Source organism: Macrobrachium rosenbergii, chromosome 51, assembly GCF_040412425.1.
Source record: "Macrobrachium rosenbergii isolate ZJJX-2024 chromosome 51, ASM4041242v1, whole genome shotgun sequence".
Classification (NCBI taxonomy): Eukaryota; Metazoa; Arthropoda; class Malacostraca; order Decapoda; family Palaemonidae; genus Macrobrachium; species Macrobrachium rosenbergii.
This window is the reverse complement of record NC_089791.1, coordinates 31,568,309-31,583,862: the sequence shown is the minus strand read 5'-3', so window position 1 is coordinate 31,583,862 and position 15,554 is coordinate 31,568,309. Positions and strand designations below refer to the sequence as shown.

The following is a 15,554-nucleotide window of genomic DNA, read 5'->3' as shown; positions in this document are numbered from 1 at the left end:
CCTGTCCTTTTACACAGTATGCACCACTTTGACTAAAGCTGCATTGTTTTACAAGTTCTGTTTGGTCCCTGTTCTGTATGGGATTTTCCGTCCTTTACACAGTATGCACCACTTTGACTAAAGCTGCATTGTTTTACAAGTTCTGTTTGGTCCCTGTTCTGTAAGGGATTTTCCGTCCTTTACACAGTATGCACCACTTTGACTAAAGCTGCATTGTTTTACAAGTTCTGTTTGGTCCCTGTTCTGTAAGGGATTTTCCATCCTTTACACAGTATGCACCACTTTTTTGACTAAAGCTGCATAGTTTTACAAGTTCTGTTTGGTCCCTGTTCTGTAAGGGATTTTCCATCCTTTACACAGTATGCACTACTTTGACTAAAGCTGCATTGTTTTTACAAGTTCTGTTTGGTCCTGTTCTGTAAGGGATTTTCCATCCTTTACACAGTATGCACCACTTTGACTAAAGCTGCATTGTTTTACAAGTTCTGTTTGGTCCCTGTTCTGTATGGATTTTCCATCCTTTACACAGTATGCACCACTTTGACTAAAGCTGCATTGTTTTACAAGTTCTGTTTGGTCCCTGTTCTGTAAGGGATTTTCCATCCTTTACACAGTATGCACCACTTTGACTAAAGCTGCATTGTTTTACAAGTTCTGTTTGGTCCCTGTTCTGTAAGGGGATTTTCCTGTCCTTTACACAGTATGCACCACTTTGACTAAAGCTGCATTGTTTTACAAGTTCTGTTTGGTCCCTGTTCTGTAAGGGATTTTCCATCCTTTACACAGTATGCACCACTTTGACTAAAGCTGCATTGTTTTACAAGTTCTGTTTGGTCCCTGTTCTGTAAGGGATTTTCCGTCCTTTACACAGTATGCACCACTTGACTAAAAGCTGCATTGTTTTACAAGTTCTGTTTGGTCCCTGTTCTGTAAGGGATTTTCCATCCTTTACACAGTATGCACCACTTGACTAAAGCTGCATTGTTTTACAAGTTCTGTTTGGTCCCTGTTCTGTAAGGGATTTTCCATCCTTTACACAGTATGCACCACTTTGACTAAAAGCTGCATTGTTTTACAAGTTCTGTTTGGTCCCTGTTCTGTAAGGGATTTTCCATCCTTTACACAGTATGCACCACTTTGACTAAAGCTGCATAGTTTTACAAGTTCTGTTTGGTCCCTGTTCTGTAAGGGATTTTCCATCCTTTACACAGTATGCACCACTTTGACTAAAGCTGCATTGTTTTACAAGTTCTGTTTGGTCCCTGTTCTGTAAGGGATTTTCCATCCTTTACACAGTATGCACCACTTTGACTAAAGCTGCATTGTTTTACAAGTTCTGTTTGGTCCCTGTTCTGTAAGGGATTTTCTGTCCTTGACACAGTATGCACCACTTTGACTAAAGCTACATTGTTTTACAAGTTCTGTTTGGTCCCTGTTCTGTAAGGGATTTTCCATCCTTTACACAGTATGCACCACTTGACTAAAGCTGCATTGTTTTACAAGTTCTGTTTGGTCCCTGTTCTGTAAGGGATTTTCCATCCCCTTTACACAGTATGCACCACTTTGACTAAAGCTGCATTGTTTACAAGTTCTGTTTGGTCCCTGTTCTGTAAGGGATTTTCCATCCTTTACACAGTATGCACCACTTTGACTAAAGCTGCATTGTTTTACAAGTTCTGTTTGGTCCCTGTTCTGTAAGGGATTTTCCGTCCCTTTACAGTATACACCACTTTGACTAAAGCTGCATTGTTTTACAAGTTCTGTTTGGTCCCTGTTCTGTAAGGGATTTTCCATCTTTACACAGTATGCACCACTTGACTAAAGCTGCATTGTTTACAAGTTCTGTTTGGTCCCTGTTCTGTATGGGATTTTCCATCCTTTACACAGTATGCACCACTTTGACTAAAGCTGCATAGTTTTACAAGTTCTGTTTGGTCCCTGTTCTGTAAGGGATTTTCCATCCTTTACAGTATGCACCACTTTGACTAAAGCTGCATTGTTTTGCAAGTTCTGTTTGGTCCCTGTTCTGTAAGGGATTTTCCATCCTTTACACAGTATGCACCACTTTGACTAAAGCTGCATTGTTTTACAAGTTCTGTTTGGTCCCTGTTCTGTAAGGGATTTTCCATCCTTTACACAGTATGCACCACTTTGACTAAAGCTGCATTGTTTTACAAGTTCTGTTTGGTCCCCTGTTCTGTAAGGGATTTTCCATCCTTTACACAGTATGCACCACTTTGACTAAAGCTGCATTGTTTTACAAGTTCTGTTTGGTCCCTGTTCTGTAAGGGATTTTCCATCCTTTATACAGTATGCACCACTTTGACTAAAGCTGCATAGTTTTACAAGTTCTGTTTGGTCCTGTTCTGTAAGGGATTTTCTGTCCTGACACAGTATGCACCACTTTGACTAAAGCTGCATTGTTTTACAAGTTCTGTTTGGTCCCTGTTCTCTAAGGGATTTTCCATCCTTTACACAGTATGCACCACTTTGACTAAAGCTGCATAGTTTTACAAGTTCTGTTTGGTCCCTGTTCTGTAAGGGATTTTCCATCCTTTTACAGTATGCACCACTTGACTAAAGCTGCATTGTTTTACAAGTTCTGTTTGGTCCCTGTTCTGTAAGGGATTTTCCGTCCCTCACACAGTATGCACCACTTTGACTAAAGCTGCATTGTTTTACAAGTTCTGTTTGGTCCCTGTTCTGTAAGGGATTTTCCGTCCTTACACAGTATGCACCACTTTGACTAAAGCTGCATAGTTTTACAAGTTCTGTTTGGTCCCTGTTCTGTAAGGGATTTTTCCGTCTCTTACACAGTATGCACCACTTTGACTAAAGCTGCATTGTTTTACAAGTTCTGTTTGGTCCCTGTTCTGTAAGGGAAATTTCCGTCTCAGCTGTCTTTTAATGTTGTCTTGCTCCGGTTTAGTCCCTCGTGGGCAAATAATCAGTGTTCTGGTTAGACTACAAAGAAACTGTTGTTCATTGACTCAGTTTGGTATTTATACGATGTAACCATTGCTGTAATTATATAAGAGTCCATTGTATTGTGCAGGGGCTACTGAATTTGGGAGTTAGATCATTCATATGTAAATTTTGTTAATACTTGGAGTGCTTTATTTCCAGCTGTGTCAGCAAGTAATTTTCCCTGTGAAACCTTTCATGTTTTCAAAGTTTTTAAGCAGGTTGTTTGTGTGTGTGAAATATGCTAAAAGACATACTATGTGTGCGGGTACCTTACCAACACTTAAAGGGTTGAATTTCAGGTGACTGGCCGGATCAGACAATTTGACAGTAACTGGAAACTGTATAATCGTGCAGAGTGATGCTGAATTTATAAAAAGGATTGTAAATGTTTTTGATTTTACTTTCAGATCTCCACCAGCTGCTGATGATGCGGAAGGAACTCCAGGTGAAACGTTGGCCAATGGGAGCTGTGGATTGAATCTAGAGTTTACGAGTGCACAGCTGACTCGCCCTGTTTCATCCTCTGCCCCTACGACACCCACCAAAATGGTGAATGGTACCACTGGGATGTCTAGCACTGTCGCGGCCCTCATCACCCCCCCGCAGCGGACAGTATGTACGAGAAGCCAGGCACTAAAGGAGCTCCAGTTACAGCCTCCTAAGGATATCAGCAGTTTTGCAGTATCGGCAAAATCTCCTTTAACTGTGCAGTGCCCCGTCAGTACAAATTCTCCCAGCTCCTCGTTAGGTGCGACGTCTGGCGACGAAGGTAACAGTCTTCACACGGGCCCCCCAACGCCTCACAAGATCCAGGCGCTTAATGAAGAAGTTCTGAGGTTGGATTCTCCATTATCGCCATCTTCAGCCTTGTCAAAGCTAAAGCTTTCTATGCCTACCAAGAAACTCGTTTTCAACGGAAAAACCACAAAAGCAAGAAGAAAGTAAGCGACGTATGTTTTGTTGGTTGTTTCCTAAAAAAAATAAATGCCATAAGATATTTTATTACCTAGTTGTGGATGGTTGAGTAAAGAATTAAATGCTGCGATTTGGAACGTTTCCCTTGCTAGCTTAAGATTTCATCCGTATACTAGGTTATTATATGCTGATCACATCCAGTGTTGTTTGCTTAATTACATACATAAATTCAATGAGCAAGGTTCAGTATTAAGTTGTCCCTGCATTAAACAGACTGTCTTTAGCTGGGCACCTTCCATACCCTTCATTGTTCAACTCTACCCTTACCCTGTACATGTGCCGGTAACTTTTTTTTTTTTCTGTCAAGCTGAGTAGTCATTTCTGTGTGGGAAGTTGTCCAAGTGGCCTGCAGAGGCAGACTAATGATAGGTGAACCGAGTTTCATCATTATCATAAATATAGCGGCCCTTCTTTGTTTCAGGTTACCAACCCAAGCACCTGGCCGTATCCCATCGCAACCAAAATTAGAGAAGGCAGTTAAAACAGACACCAACACAGTAGTGACAAATGGAGAAGCTAAACCTGTGTTACGGGGCACTCAGATGACAGAGTTTTTCCAAATTAGGAGATCGAGACGCAAGCCCAAAACAACTTTATTACAAGAACGTCAGAAAGAAATAGAGGAGAGAATTTTGAATAGCTGTGAGGATGGATTAAAGGTAAGGACTGGTTTCATCACAGCCCCACGAGTCGTATATGTGCCCACATTCTTGGTCTTGCAATGTTCCGAGACTGTTTACACTCTTTTGCCTAGCAGACAGAAGAAAGGCAATGTCACGGCACATCTGCCGCTTGGAACCGTAGGTACCTACCCTTTACCCTCCTCATTCTCTGTTTTGTTTGCAGTGCTGTTAACAGCTCTGTCTCCAATTTTACTCATTGTCCCAAAGCCCAACATATACTGGAGAGGTGATGTTGAAGAACTTGTCTTGATGGAACTACGAGGTAACTAACAAGAAGGATTCTGACTATGACCCCAAACCCTCCTACTTAAGTCAAAGTTCTTGGGAAACTTGCAGCATTTTCTAGACAAGGAATGGTACAAAAAAATTATTGACCTTTCCTTTACACATGAAATGTAGGAGCTTCCTTGAGGACAGGTGTATCACTGTCACCTGTTAATCAGGCAAACCCAAAAATGCATGGTTCCTTTGACTAAGGCATTTGCTTATAGAATGTCCAGTTTGGAGAACTTTTAAGATTGATTTCTCTCTTAGGCTTAAGGTGGGGATGGCAGGTGCAGCCTTGCCTAGGTTTTGTAACATTTAATTTTTAGTGTATTTTGATTTTCAGTTATCTTATTCTTAATTTCTGTGTTTTAACTTTACAGATATTTTTATCTATATATTTTTGTTTATGATCTTAGAACTTTTTTTGTTTAAATGTATATTTTTTTTTTTTTATGGTCATTGGCAATGACCCTTGCAGTCATAATGTCAGATAACTACCAGTCTATCAGTCTCCTCTTCAGAATTGCTAGTAGAATCTACCTCTTCAGGAGACAATGAGACTTCCTGGCAGAAAGTATATTGCATCCAAGGTAATGACCTTTCTATTGAAGGAATAGTAACAAGGCTGGGAAAAACACTCTTGAATTCTGCAAGGTTTCTTTAGCCATTGGTTGGGCAAGAAGAACATTCAAGGATACCCCATGGGCCAGTTGTAGCTATAGCTCGTGCCTCAACCTTCCATTCTGAGTGAGACCTTGAGGATGGTAGAAGTGGACTGTCATACATAGATTGTACACTTGAGAATGTGTGTCCTCATTATCCTGTCGTAGTTGCACAACCATAGCTTCCTCATGGGGCCAGGAAGTACATTCACCCCTGAAGATGACCGTTAATCGAGTCCAGTACCTCGCTGAAGGAAGCTTCTCTTAAAAGCAAAATCTTGGCCATTTGCCCATTCACGTCCTATACCAAAGGGACTTTGTCCTGATATGAGCCAAACCTTGGCTGCTTGGATTGGGTGTGAGGAGTACCAGTATCACTTAAGTCTCAAAAGACCTGAAAGAACCATTTGGTGGTCTCCTGGGAGGAGATTGATGATGAATTGCCAGCCAGTTATCCAGGGTAGTTAGGGCTGGACAGGTGACAGGTGCAGGCATGCAACGCCTCTAATGAGAAAGAGATTTCAGAGGAGGATTGAGAATGGGATGTTACCATGGGCTGCCAGAACAGCTCATGGTCTTAGGTCTACCTGACTTGGACTAGCAAAAAGTCACTGGAGTCCTCGTGATGACAACATGATCTCGTGGCACTCCGATGTTTCCAGTATAACTTTCTGCACACAGTTTGAAAGGTATGATGAGTTTTGGGAAATAAATATAATCTCTTACAATTTCTTAAGGCATGCACTACTTCATTAGGAAAGATCTCTGACACAAAAAGTAATGCACTAGCAAAACCCTACATAAATTAGCCGTGTAGGTAATTTAGGTGGTGATTTCTGCTCAAGATAACCAACCACACTCAGCTTTGAAATAGAAGATGAGTATTTTAATAGAAGGTGTACAATAAAAGATTTTGGACATTCTGTTTCCCTGGTCAGTGAATCAGACCTTTGGAAAGATAACATATGAACTCATTAGACAACTATTACCACTAGGTGTGGGTTATTTGTGATCAGCTTTGGCAAAAGTTCTATTTCCTAAAGCATATCACAATGCTATGATTATTGCCATAGACCTGGTAAAGACCCAAGCAATGCTAACAGATTGCGACCAATTTCATTGAATTTCGGTCTCCAACCCAGTTGGATCTCAACATAGCAGGTCCACTTTAGAATTACTGTCCTACCCTGAAGAGTGCTTGTGATGGGGATTTTAAATGGAAACAGATAATTGTGGCTATATTTTTTCTACAGAATACCTTTGACAGCACATGGAGGCAGAATACTCTGAAATGGTGCACAAGACCACTTATCAAATACTCTGAAATGGTGCACAAGACCACTTATCAATAGTTATTGAAAATTTCTTATTGGACCAAACATTCCAAATGGACATAGGCAAATTTTAATTTAGAAAACAGTTCCTGTTATTAGTAAATGACATTACTGGTCATTTACGATTTGTCTGAAATGGAAAATATCTGTGGATGATTTGACTATACAGTTTGTTCACTACACCCAGCTAATCACATGTGCCATATTCATGTAGAACTGTCCCTGCTATGCCAACCTGCTTTAGCCTGAACAAAATACTCCCACTACATATAGGAGCATCTGCATCTGATGCAAAGCTTAAGCATCTGGTCTTGACACACCTCCATTTTGCCTTCGTCTTGAACTGAGTTATTCTTACTTTATGATTTCCTTCTTGACAATTGTGTTCTGTTTTATCTTTTTATTTTTCAATTAGTGTGCATATGCACTTCTCTGATGGTAGTAGATACCAGTTGCTTCATCAGCAGAATTCCAGTTTTCAGTAGAAAAGTGAAACCTCCCAAGTTTGTAAGGACATCAGATGGAAGAAAGATGATAAAATTACTTCAGAATGGAGATCACTTAGTTCCCATAAACCAATGTGTAAAATTCATCCACATATCTGTTAAGAAACAATTTGGCCGAGAGGGAAGTTCATATTGAGTACTTGTATGTAAGAAGAAAAATTAGAAATTCCTTTCGGTCCATTAGCGAATATTGCCTCGTGTCATGGGCTGATGACAGGTGACCCATAATTTTGTTGCATGATGCAGTGGTGTTACTAATGATGATTGTGCTGGTCACACATAAGAATCTGCTACAAAGTCGGCCTTGCAAACGTGAGACTTAGTTTAAAACGAGTATGCAGAAAATTGGATAATTTTAAATCGTCTTACACCATAATCCAACAATTATTTTTAATTATATTAAGATACAAGTAAATAGCATGTTTTCCAAAATTTAGACCAGTGGGATATTTTCGCGAGTAATCAGTTTACACCATTTCCTGTTTGATCCAATCAACTTGAAGCTTTAGATCTAAGTATAGACATCTCTCCAGCAGTATAATTTTTCCTTGTATGATGTATCAAATACCCCTGTTGCAATACATTGCACACGGGTAGGTGTATATCTCCCATTGGCTTTGGATATTGTACAGTACCTCCAGATCAGAAAACTGTCCTTATTAGCTAATATGCTTTTGAGTTTGGCAGCGGAATTGTCAACTAACTTATCTGGTAGTAAGATTATTAAAAGGCACTCCACAAAAGGTTGTAATAATTTTTAGTGATTCTTGAATTGTCATAGACTAATATTTCTGTTTAAGAACTTGGTTTTCAAACAGGTCATGTATTTCTTGCATAAATTACATGAAGTTTATCCAAAGGTTGAAGTACATATATACCCTTGAACATATACAACAAAATATATAAGATACAAAGGTCCACTAAATGCAGAGTGCAGAAATGGATCCAAATCTTCCTTTCATGTCAGTTTTGTTGCAATATCATCTAATGAAACAAGCCAGTTTTCATTACCTATTAGTGCCTCTGTTTTTACAGAACCAATTTCTGTAATATGTTAGCAGTTAAATCATTCAAAACATGCCACTGCAGAAATTTGTCATTTTCAGTGACTAGAAGCGATTTAGAAGCCAGTTAGAATTGCCCTAAAAATTCTTGTGTTTGACAAATTAAGTTTTCATTCCCAAATTACATGAAGCTGGTATATATGTTGAATTATGTTGGGTGCTTGCTCGTGTTGGCATTGAAGAAAATGAGTTTTCTGATAAGGCAGCCACAACTGCTGTCATTATAAGTAGATCAGATATACACTAGCACCTCTAGTATGGCAGGGGAGATTATCACCTGGTCTAACCTTTGTGTTATGAACAGGTAAAGGTCCTCTGTTAGCCTCCTTCCTGGGTAAGTGGGGAACTGGTTGTATTTGAGTTTGTACAAGGTATTTTACTCCACTTGTTTTTAATCATTTTGCCCCTTGTCTTTGCTTTGTTTTCTCTTAGGTGTTAGTGATTGGTACTGTCTCTTAACCCATCTTCAGTAAATGGCAGGGATTGTGGAATAATGACTCAGACAGTAACAAAGGAAAAATATTATCTAGACTTCAAATTGGTCATACTCATCTGACTCATTGGCATTTAATGAATAACCCACAAAAGCCAATTATCCAGACTTCAAATTGGTATTACTGTATTCATCTGACCCATGGGCATTTGATGTGTACCCCCAACCCAATTCCTAAATGCAGAAAATGCAAATCAACATATAGAATCTAACGTATCTTTAATGATTGTCCAACTTTCATCCAACAGTGTACGTCAAGTATTTGAAACAAATCTTCGAATGAGAATTTGCCATCTTTAACTTTTCAGTTTATTCAGTCATCAGATTTTTGAGGAGTTGCAACATGTTTAATAATTTGGACTATCCCTATGGGGATTAAGAATCTTAATTCAGTGGACCAGTTAAACTATTTATTAATGATGATAATCATAATCCCACTGCCTAAGGATATTTTGCAGTATTTGCTTGTTAGAAAAACTCAGTCATTACCTAATGTGGGTTCTGTTTTGACAGCAGAATTGCGTACGATCTTATCTGGTGTTGAGATTATTAAAAATTACTGTCCAAAAATTCATTTTCCAGATTAGGTATTCATTTCACAAAGTGCATGAAACTGGTATGAATGTTTGGCCATGGTGGATCCTTGCTTATGTGGTCTTTGAAGTGACATGGTGCTTATCTGCACCATATCACTTCAAAGACAGGCAGTCAGGTCTGCAACAATTATGGCAGGGCATAGATCTTGTGCATGTCAGTGGAAAGCAGAATTTAAGTGGATGATGCAGTTGATGCCTCATTGTAGGAGTTGATGGATATTGTGCACAGTTGATAAATAACTAGAAAATAACTCCCAATATTTGAAAATAGTGAAGAGTTGAGGATCAGTATAAATTGAAGCGCAGGTCTGTTTTTTTGTGAGTACTGTTTTGGCACACCTAAAGTCTTCAAAATGTTCAAGAGTAGTTTTTTTTGAATTTGTCCACTGTCACACACTGACATCCTTCTCTTGTTTTTCAGGTTGAAAACTTTGGAGCCAAAGGCCGAGGTGTTATCACTACAAGACGTTTTGCCAAAGGTGAATTTGTGGTTGAATACATAGGAGATTTGATCGATATGAAAGAGGCGAAAGACCGTGAAAAATTATATGCACAAGATGCATCGAAAGGATGTTATAATTATTACTTTACCTTTCAAAATCAACAGTACTGGTAAGTCTTCAGCAGGTTTTGAGTTTTTACACACACACACACACAGATTTTGTTTATATTTAGTTAAAAAATATTTTAAGAATTCTAGAGCATTTTCAGTGATGCTTGAGAACATGATTTTGATCTGTTTTAACTTTCTGTGTAGCTGTGCTTAATATGTAATGTGATGATGGCAACAAATTATAACTTCAGTTTTAATTGAGCTTTGGAATGTTTGTCTTCTGTAAGGAGAACATTCCTTTCTCCTGAGAACATGATCTGAACTTTGTGTCATGCATAAGTCGTGTAGCAGTGGCATGTAGCTTTCCTTGTGTTACACACCTTATTTGTGATCAAATTAGTCTCACTAGCATTAATTGTCAATAAAAATGACAGTAATAATCATATCAAAGTTTTGTATTTACAACAGTGCATGTGTAAGCAGATATCTGTAGCAAGTGTTCACAAAGACTGGACAGTTATATAAGGAGGATATATTGAGAATTCCAGCGCTTAGTCGTGCAGGGACAGTATTAACTGCGTAACCCTTTTATTCAAATGAATATATTAGCATTGTCCCATAATATTGCTCAGTTGAGTAAGGACTGTTCTAATCTAGCAACAAACTTTCTGTTTTGGGTGCAAACTGAAGTCTTATCAAGCCTTTTTGTCTTATCTGATGGCCCTTAGCTGCAGTAATTTGTACCGTCAACACATTTGTGCACTCTAATCTCCTACCAGACTCCTCCAACTTTTCCTGCTTCAGTTTTTACCTGTTAAAATAATTGTCTGGTGATGAATTGGTGTGATCGTAATCTTGATGTAGGATTTACTTAGAAGTATGTGAAGTGAGGTTGGACTGCATGCCTCCTCTTCTCAAAAGTGGTTAAGCACTTTGGTCATACTGGGGACCGTAGTTTTGACTTGAAGGTCAACTACATAGCTAGGCTAACTGTAAACTACACACTATTAGTGTTCCTTTCCTTATATGGCCATGTAAGAGGGTGAGATCCCATCCAGCATGAACTTTGTGATTTTGTGTGTAAATCAAATAATTTAATCTAAGAATTTGCGGATAAATCAAATTGAATTTAATCTAAGACGATGATGAATTGACAGCTACATAGATTGTGATCATAGATAGTTTCTCTTCATGCCCTGCACACTTCTCCCTATACAAAATTTGTGTGACTAATGCATTGGTTTCTTCGACTGACGACTCAGACTCATGTGACCTCAAGTCTTTTTTAGCACAAATACAAAATTTCTCTTCTGGACAAATTGAAACAAATCCCTTATCCATTTTCAGTATTGACGCTACGGAGGAGACCGGATATCTTGGACGCTTGGTCAACCACAGTCGAAATGGTAACTTAGTCCCTAAGGCAGTTGAAGTAAATGGCAGACCACACTTAATTTTATTAGCCAAAACAGACCTACCTTGTGGCACAGAGATTCTCTATGACTACGGGGACCGGTCGAAAGAGTCATTACAGCACCATCCATGGTTAGCATTGTGATTACCAGTTAGGATTTAAATTTATATTAGTTTTTTAAGTGTAAGTTGAAGCTCACTGGGGTTAGTCTATAATTTCAAACATCACATGTCATAGTAATATTAGAGAATGTGTCAGTATTAGATTTTATGAACTGAGTAAGAAATTACAGTATTTGTGTGTGTTTTGCAAGAAGTGTGATGAAAATTTAACTGAATGTAATGTGCATTTAAAGGTCATAGTTACTCCCTTACACATAAATGTTACATAAATACATTCTCTGCATATTTATATAGTCTTCGCTCTAGAATTATCTGCTATAGAGGTATCTGCTGAATAGCTACACATCAGAATGTAAAAAAGGAAATCCCTGAATTGGATGTCTTGTGATACAGAACCTCAGTATTTTTTAAGGAATGTACGGAACTGCTTTTCATAAAGATATAATTGTTGTGTATCGAGAATTGCATTTTGAGACATCCAGTGGATTTACATAAGAGTTTGATGATTTAAGTTTTAGCCAAATTTAGTCTACCTGTTAGTTTTAGTTTCCATTCCCACTGAAAGTCTTAGCTATGTGTAAGATGCAGTTACCGACACTTAGAAATAGTGGTCTCCAAACAGGTGTTTGGTATCTACTGTTTTGTAAGCCATTCACTGCCTTTACAAGCCTCCAATATGCAAAGTTTGCATTGTGAATGCTTGACATTACAGTTACTCTGGACTGATGATGAAGCCTACCTAAAATGCTAATCCGCATCTTCAGTTTAACTGTCGAATTGAGGTTCATAGATGGTGCTAATCCCTCCTGTTTGGATAGTGCATCAGTTGGATTCAGTAACTGTTTTGATTTTCACATAACAGAAATAACTGTTGCTCCCCTCAAGTAAGGGGACATTCAGGACTTGAGCCATGAGGAAGTAACTGGAACATTTGTAGCTGGTGGTTCTGTTGAGGGGAGCGGTGAGATAGGGACCCACACCTGTACCAAAGAAGAAATTTAGCACAGCTAATAACTGCACCATCTGTATGTTCGTTTTGCAATTGAAAAGCTTGAAATGTACAGTAGTCTGTATTTAGCACTTGTGTGGGTTGGAAATTGGATGGAGAATGAGAAGTCATTAAAAAATTGCTGGAGTATGTCATACTAGTCACCAATTATATTGGTATTGACCAATTATATTGGTATTGTCATTGATGAGTTTAATTTGAAATTGAATGGTAATCATTCCAGAGGAAATAGTGTATTTTTTGTTGTTGTTGTAAGATTGTTTTGATTGGTTAGTTTGCTTGAGCTATTGTGTAAATGAACAGTAGGAATCTTGAGAAATGAATTTGAGAATAATTAGATTTTGAGGGGGGGGGATTTGTCACTTTAAGGTATTTATGGAACTCATCCTCCTACTTATGAGAGATTTTGTCTTGCAGAAATGATGAATTTTAATCAAGTTTGAGTTTTTCCTAGATTCCCAATTTGGGAAGCTTCTTTGTGATATGATTTCCTGATTTTGGTTGTCCTCTCCTACGTTGTTCCTTTCAGTTGTACGCTGTTGAACTCTTTGAACTTTTCAATGCCGTTTTTTGTCGAACACAATTGTAGGAAGTGATACATGGTCTTATTGTGGTGGTACATCTTCCACCTTTAAAATGATTTTTGCTTAATATTCATGTCTAGAATTTCATCTTTGGGGTAGCACTGTGGTTTTGATGGCTTTTGTAAGTGCACGTTGAAGCTGTTATATCCAGTGCATGTGGAATGTAGTTGAACAAGTTTAGTCCATGTTCTTGATGACACTGCAGTATTAGACTATCTTGGTTTTGTCACTTTGCCTTTCTCATGCTGGAAGTGTCTTATTTATACTGTATATTGAAAGCCATTGACTTATTTAAAGATAGAAATTTTATGATCGGAAGGCGAGCTGAACAAGAAAGTTTTTACGGTGCAGAAACTTGGGACTTTATGGTGTGTTTTAAGTGACCTAATGCTGTTCTTCGTAAAATTCTTTCGTGTAGTTCGAAATGCCATAGCAACATAGCAAATTCTCTTTTAGACCTGTTCTGTTGTCTTCATTTACCTGTTGTGTAGATTACGAGAATATGTTACCGCTGGAATTTAAATATTGATGATGGTTGTATGCAGGTGGTAGAAGTACTGTTCTGTATTTGGTTGGGTCAGATGTAAACTTCATCCTGTTTTTGTTTTTGCATGCAAGTATTATTTGTTTTGATAAACTTTGCTGTTCGTGATGAAAATGTGTGCAGAGGCCCTTTTTTAACACAGTTAATGCTTTTTGAAAATACAGGAATTACTCGTACTTGTGTGTTTCCAGTGAAGTCAGTTGCACTGCCAAAGGGTTTTTTTTTTAAGTGGTGTTCTCTTAACAAGTTGCATTTTTGTGGCATCTCATATCCGTGGTGGCGTCTTGAAAATGAGAACTTCTTGTATGTTTATTTTTTATGTTGTATTTAATGTTGATTTTGACTGAATTCTATTTTTCAAGCTTTTTCAAAGATTAGTGAAAGATGAGTGTTACCAAGTACAAAAAAAAAAATAACAGGATTTGCTCGGGCTTTTAGGTAGATGCTTGTGTGACTCCCTTCCTGTGTTATTCCTTCTACTGTACTGTTAATGTGGCCAATTTAGATTTAGCACTTTGGAATTACCTCTTCATAAGGAAATCGAGGAAACACAGCTAACTCTGGTTTGTTTATATTTTTTTAAGATCACTTTTTTTTTTTGTAGGGTTCCATCTGAAACACAGACATATCTCCGTATGAGATAGCTAACACCATATGTAGGAATTGAGCTAAATGAGATATCAGGAAGTAAAAAGGACTTGAAAGAGTGTGTGTGTGTTGTTATGTCTGTATTCCTTTATGTAAAAGAGAAATAAGTGGTCTGGTTGAATTAATAGGAGTGATAATAAACAGAAATTGAAAAGACAGTAATGATAGAGAAGAATGGAAAGGAAAAAGAACTGGAAGAGTAAAAAGACAATAATAATAAACTCAAATTTATAAGAGGAAAAGATGTGTTCCTTATCCCTAGTTCACTGTCTTGAGATATTGTTATACACTAATTAAAATTAATTCAGTTTCAGAAAGTGTTAGTATTTAAATTGAAAACCAAAATAAAGTAAACATCTGCATTTTAATTCAATCAACGCAAAAGTAAGGTAGGTGGTCTGAGAAAGATTCAAGTTGAGACTGTGAAAATCCTTACACCTACCAGATAATGCAACACTGAACCAGTTTGGTAGATCTCTCGTTACTTTTGGAGTATGAATTATGTGGTGAGGAAGGGCCAAAAAGTCCTGGAGAGGTTTGATGAAGGCATACACCCAATGGGAAACCCTGTGCAAGATTACACTGGCCAGAAGGGTCTAAATGAAACTCATTTGACATCTGATCTCACAAAGGGTAAAATTCAACAAAAAATTATTTATGTTGAGAAGTTATTTTGAACATATCCACTAAATACAAGTTTATATGGAGAGTTAGAAGTTGCCAAGAAGTACTTTTGAGTAGTGATTGGTTTACCCATAGTGGAGCTACATGTCTGGGAGAAACATTGTGACTAGCTGCGGTAGAAGCCCATCCTTCAGTGATAAGAATAGTCAGGTTGATGGGATGGAGATTAAGCAACTGTTGTTCTTTTTAAGGTTCTTTGGAGGGATTGTACTTAAGAATTTCGACAGAATTTATAAAATGTAGTAAGTAGAAGTGGAACATTCACTGCCACATTTTGAAGTATATTTTACTTTTACTTTGCTCTGATGCCTCGAAACTATAGAGTGCATCTTTCCACAGGAGTTTGCAAGTTAGTGTTTGCAACTTCTTTTAACCATAAAAAAGAAAGATTTGCTTCTGGTATTTCTTTTCTGTGAAGGCAGAGATGAATTGAGGCTTTTGTCTGCCTC

At 38.0% G+C, this 15,554-nt stretch overlaps 1 protein-coding gene across 2 annotated transcripts in view; it reads left to right on the top strand.

The window, feature by feature from the left end:
* Set8 (SET domain containing 8) overlaps positions 1-14,663 on the top strand; it is a 42,038-nt gene extending 27,375 nt beyond the window's left edge. For both annotated transcript variants that reach the window (XM_067095222.1, XM_067095223.1), the window contains exons 3-6: positions 3,375-3,908; positions 4,364-4,601; positions 9,969-10,159; positions 11,448-14,663. In XM_067095222.1, the coding sequence (XP_066951323.1) occupies positions 3,375-3,908; positions 4,364-4,601; positions 9,969-10,159; positions 11,448-11,658 (1,174 nt within the window). In that variant the 3' untranslated portion in view covers positions 11,659-14,663. The remainder of the gene's footprint in view (positions 1-3,374; positions 3,909-4,363; positions 4,602-9,968; positions 10,160-11,447) is intronic.
* Positions 14,664-15,554: the final 891 nt, after the last annotated feature.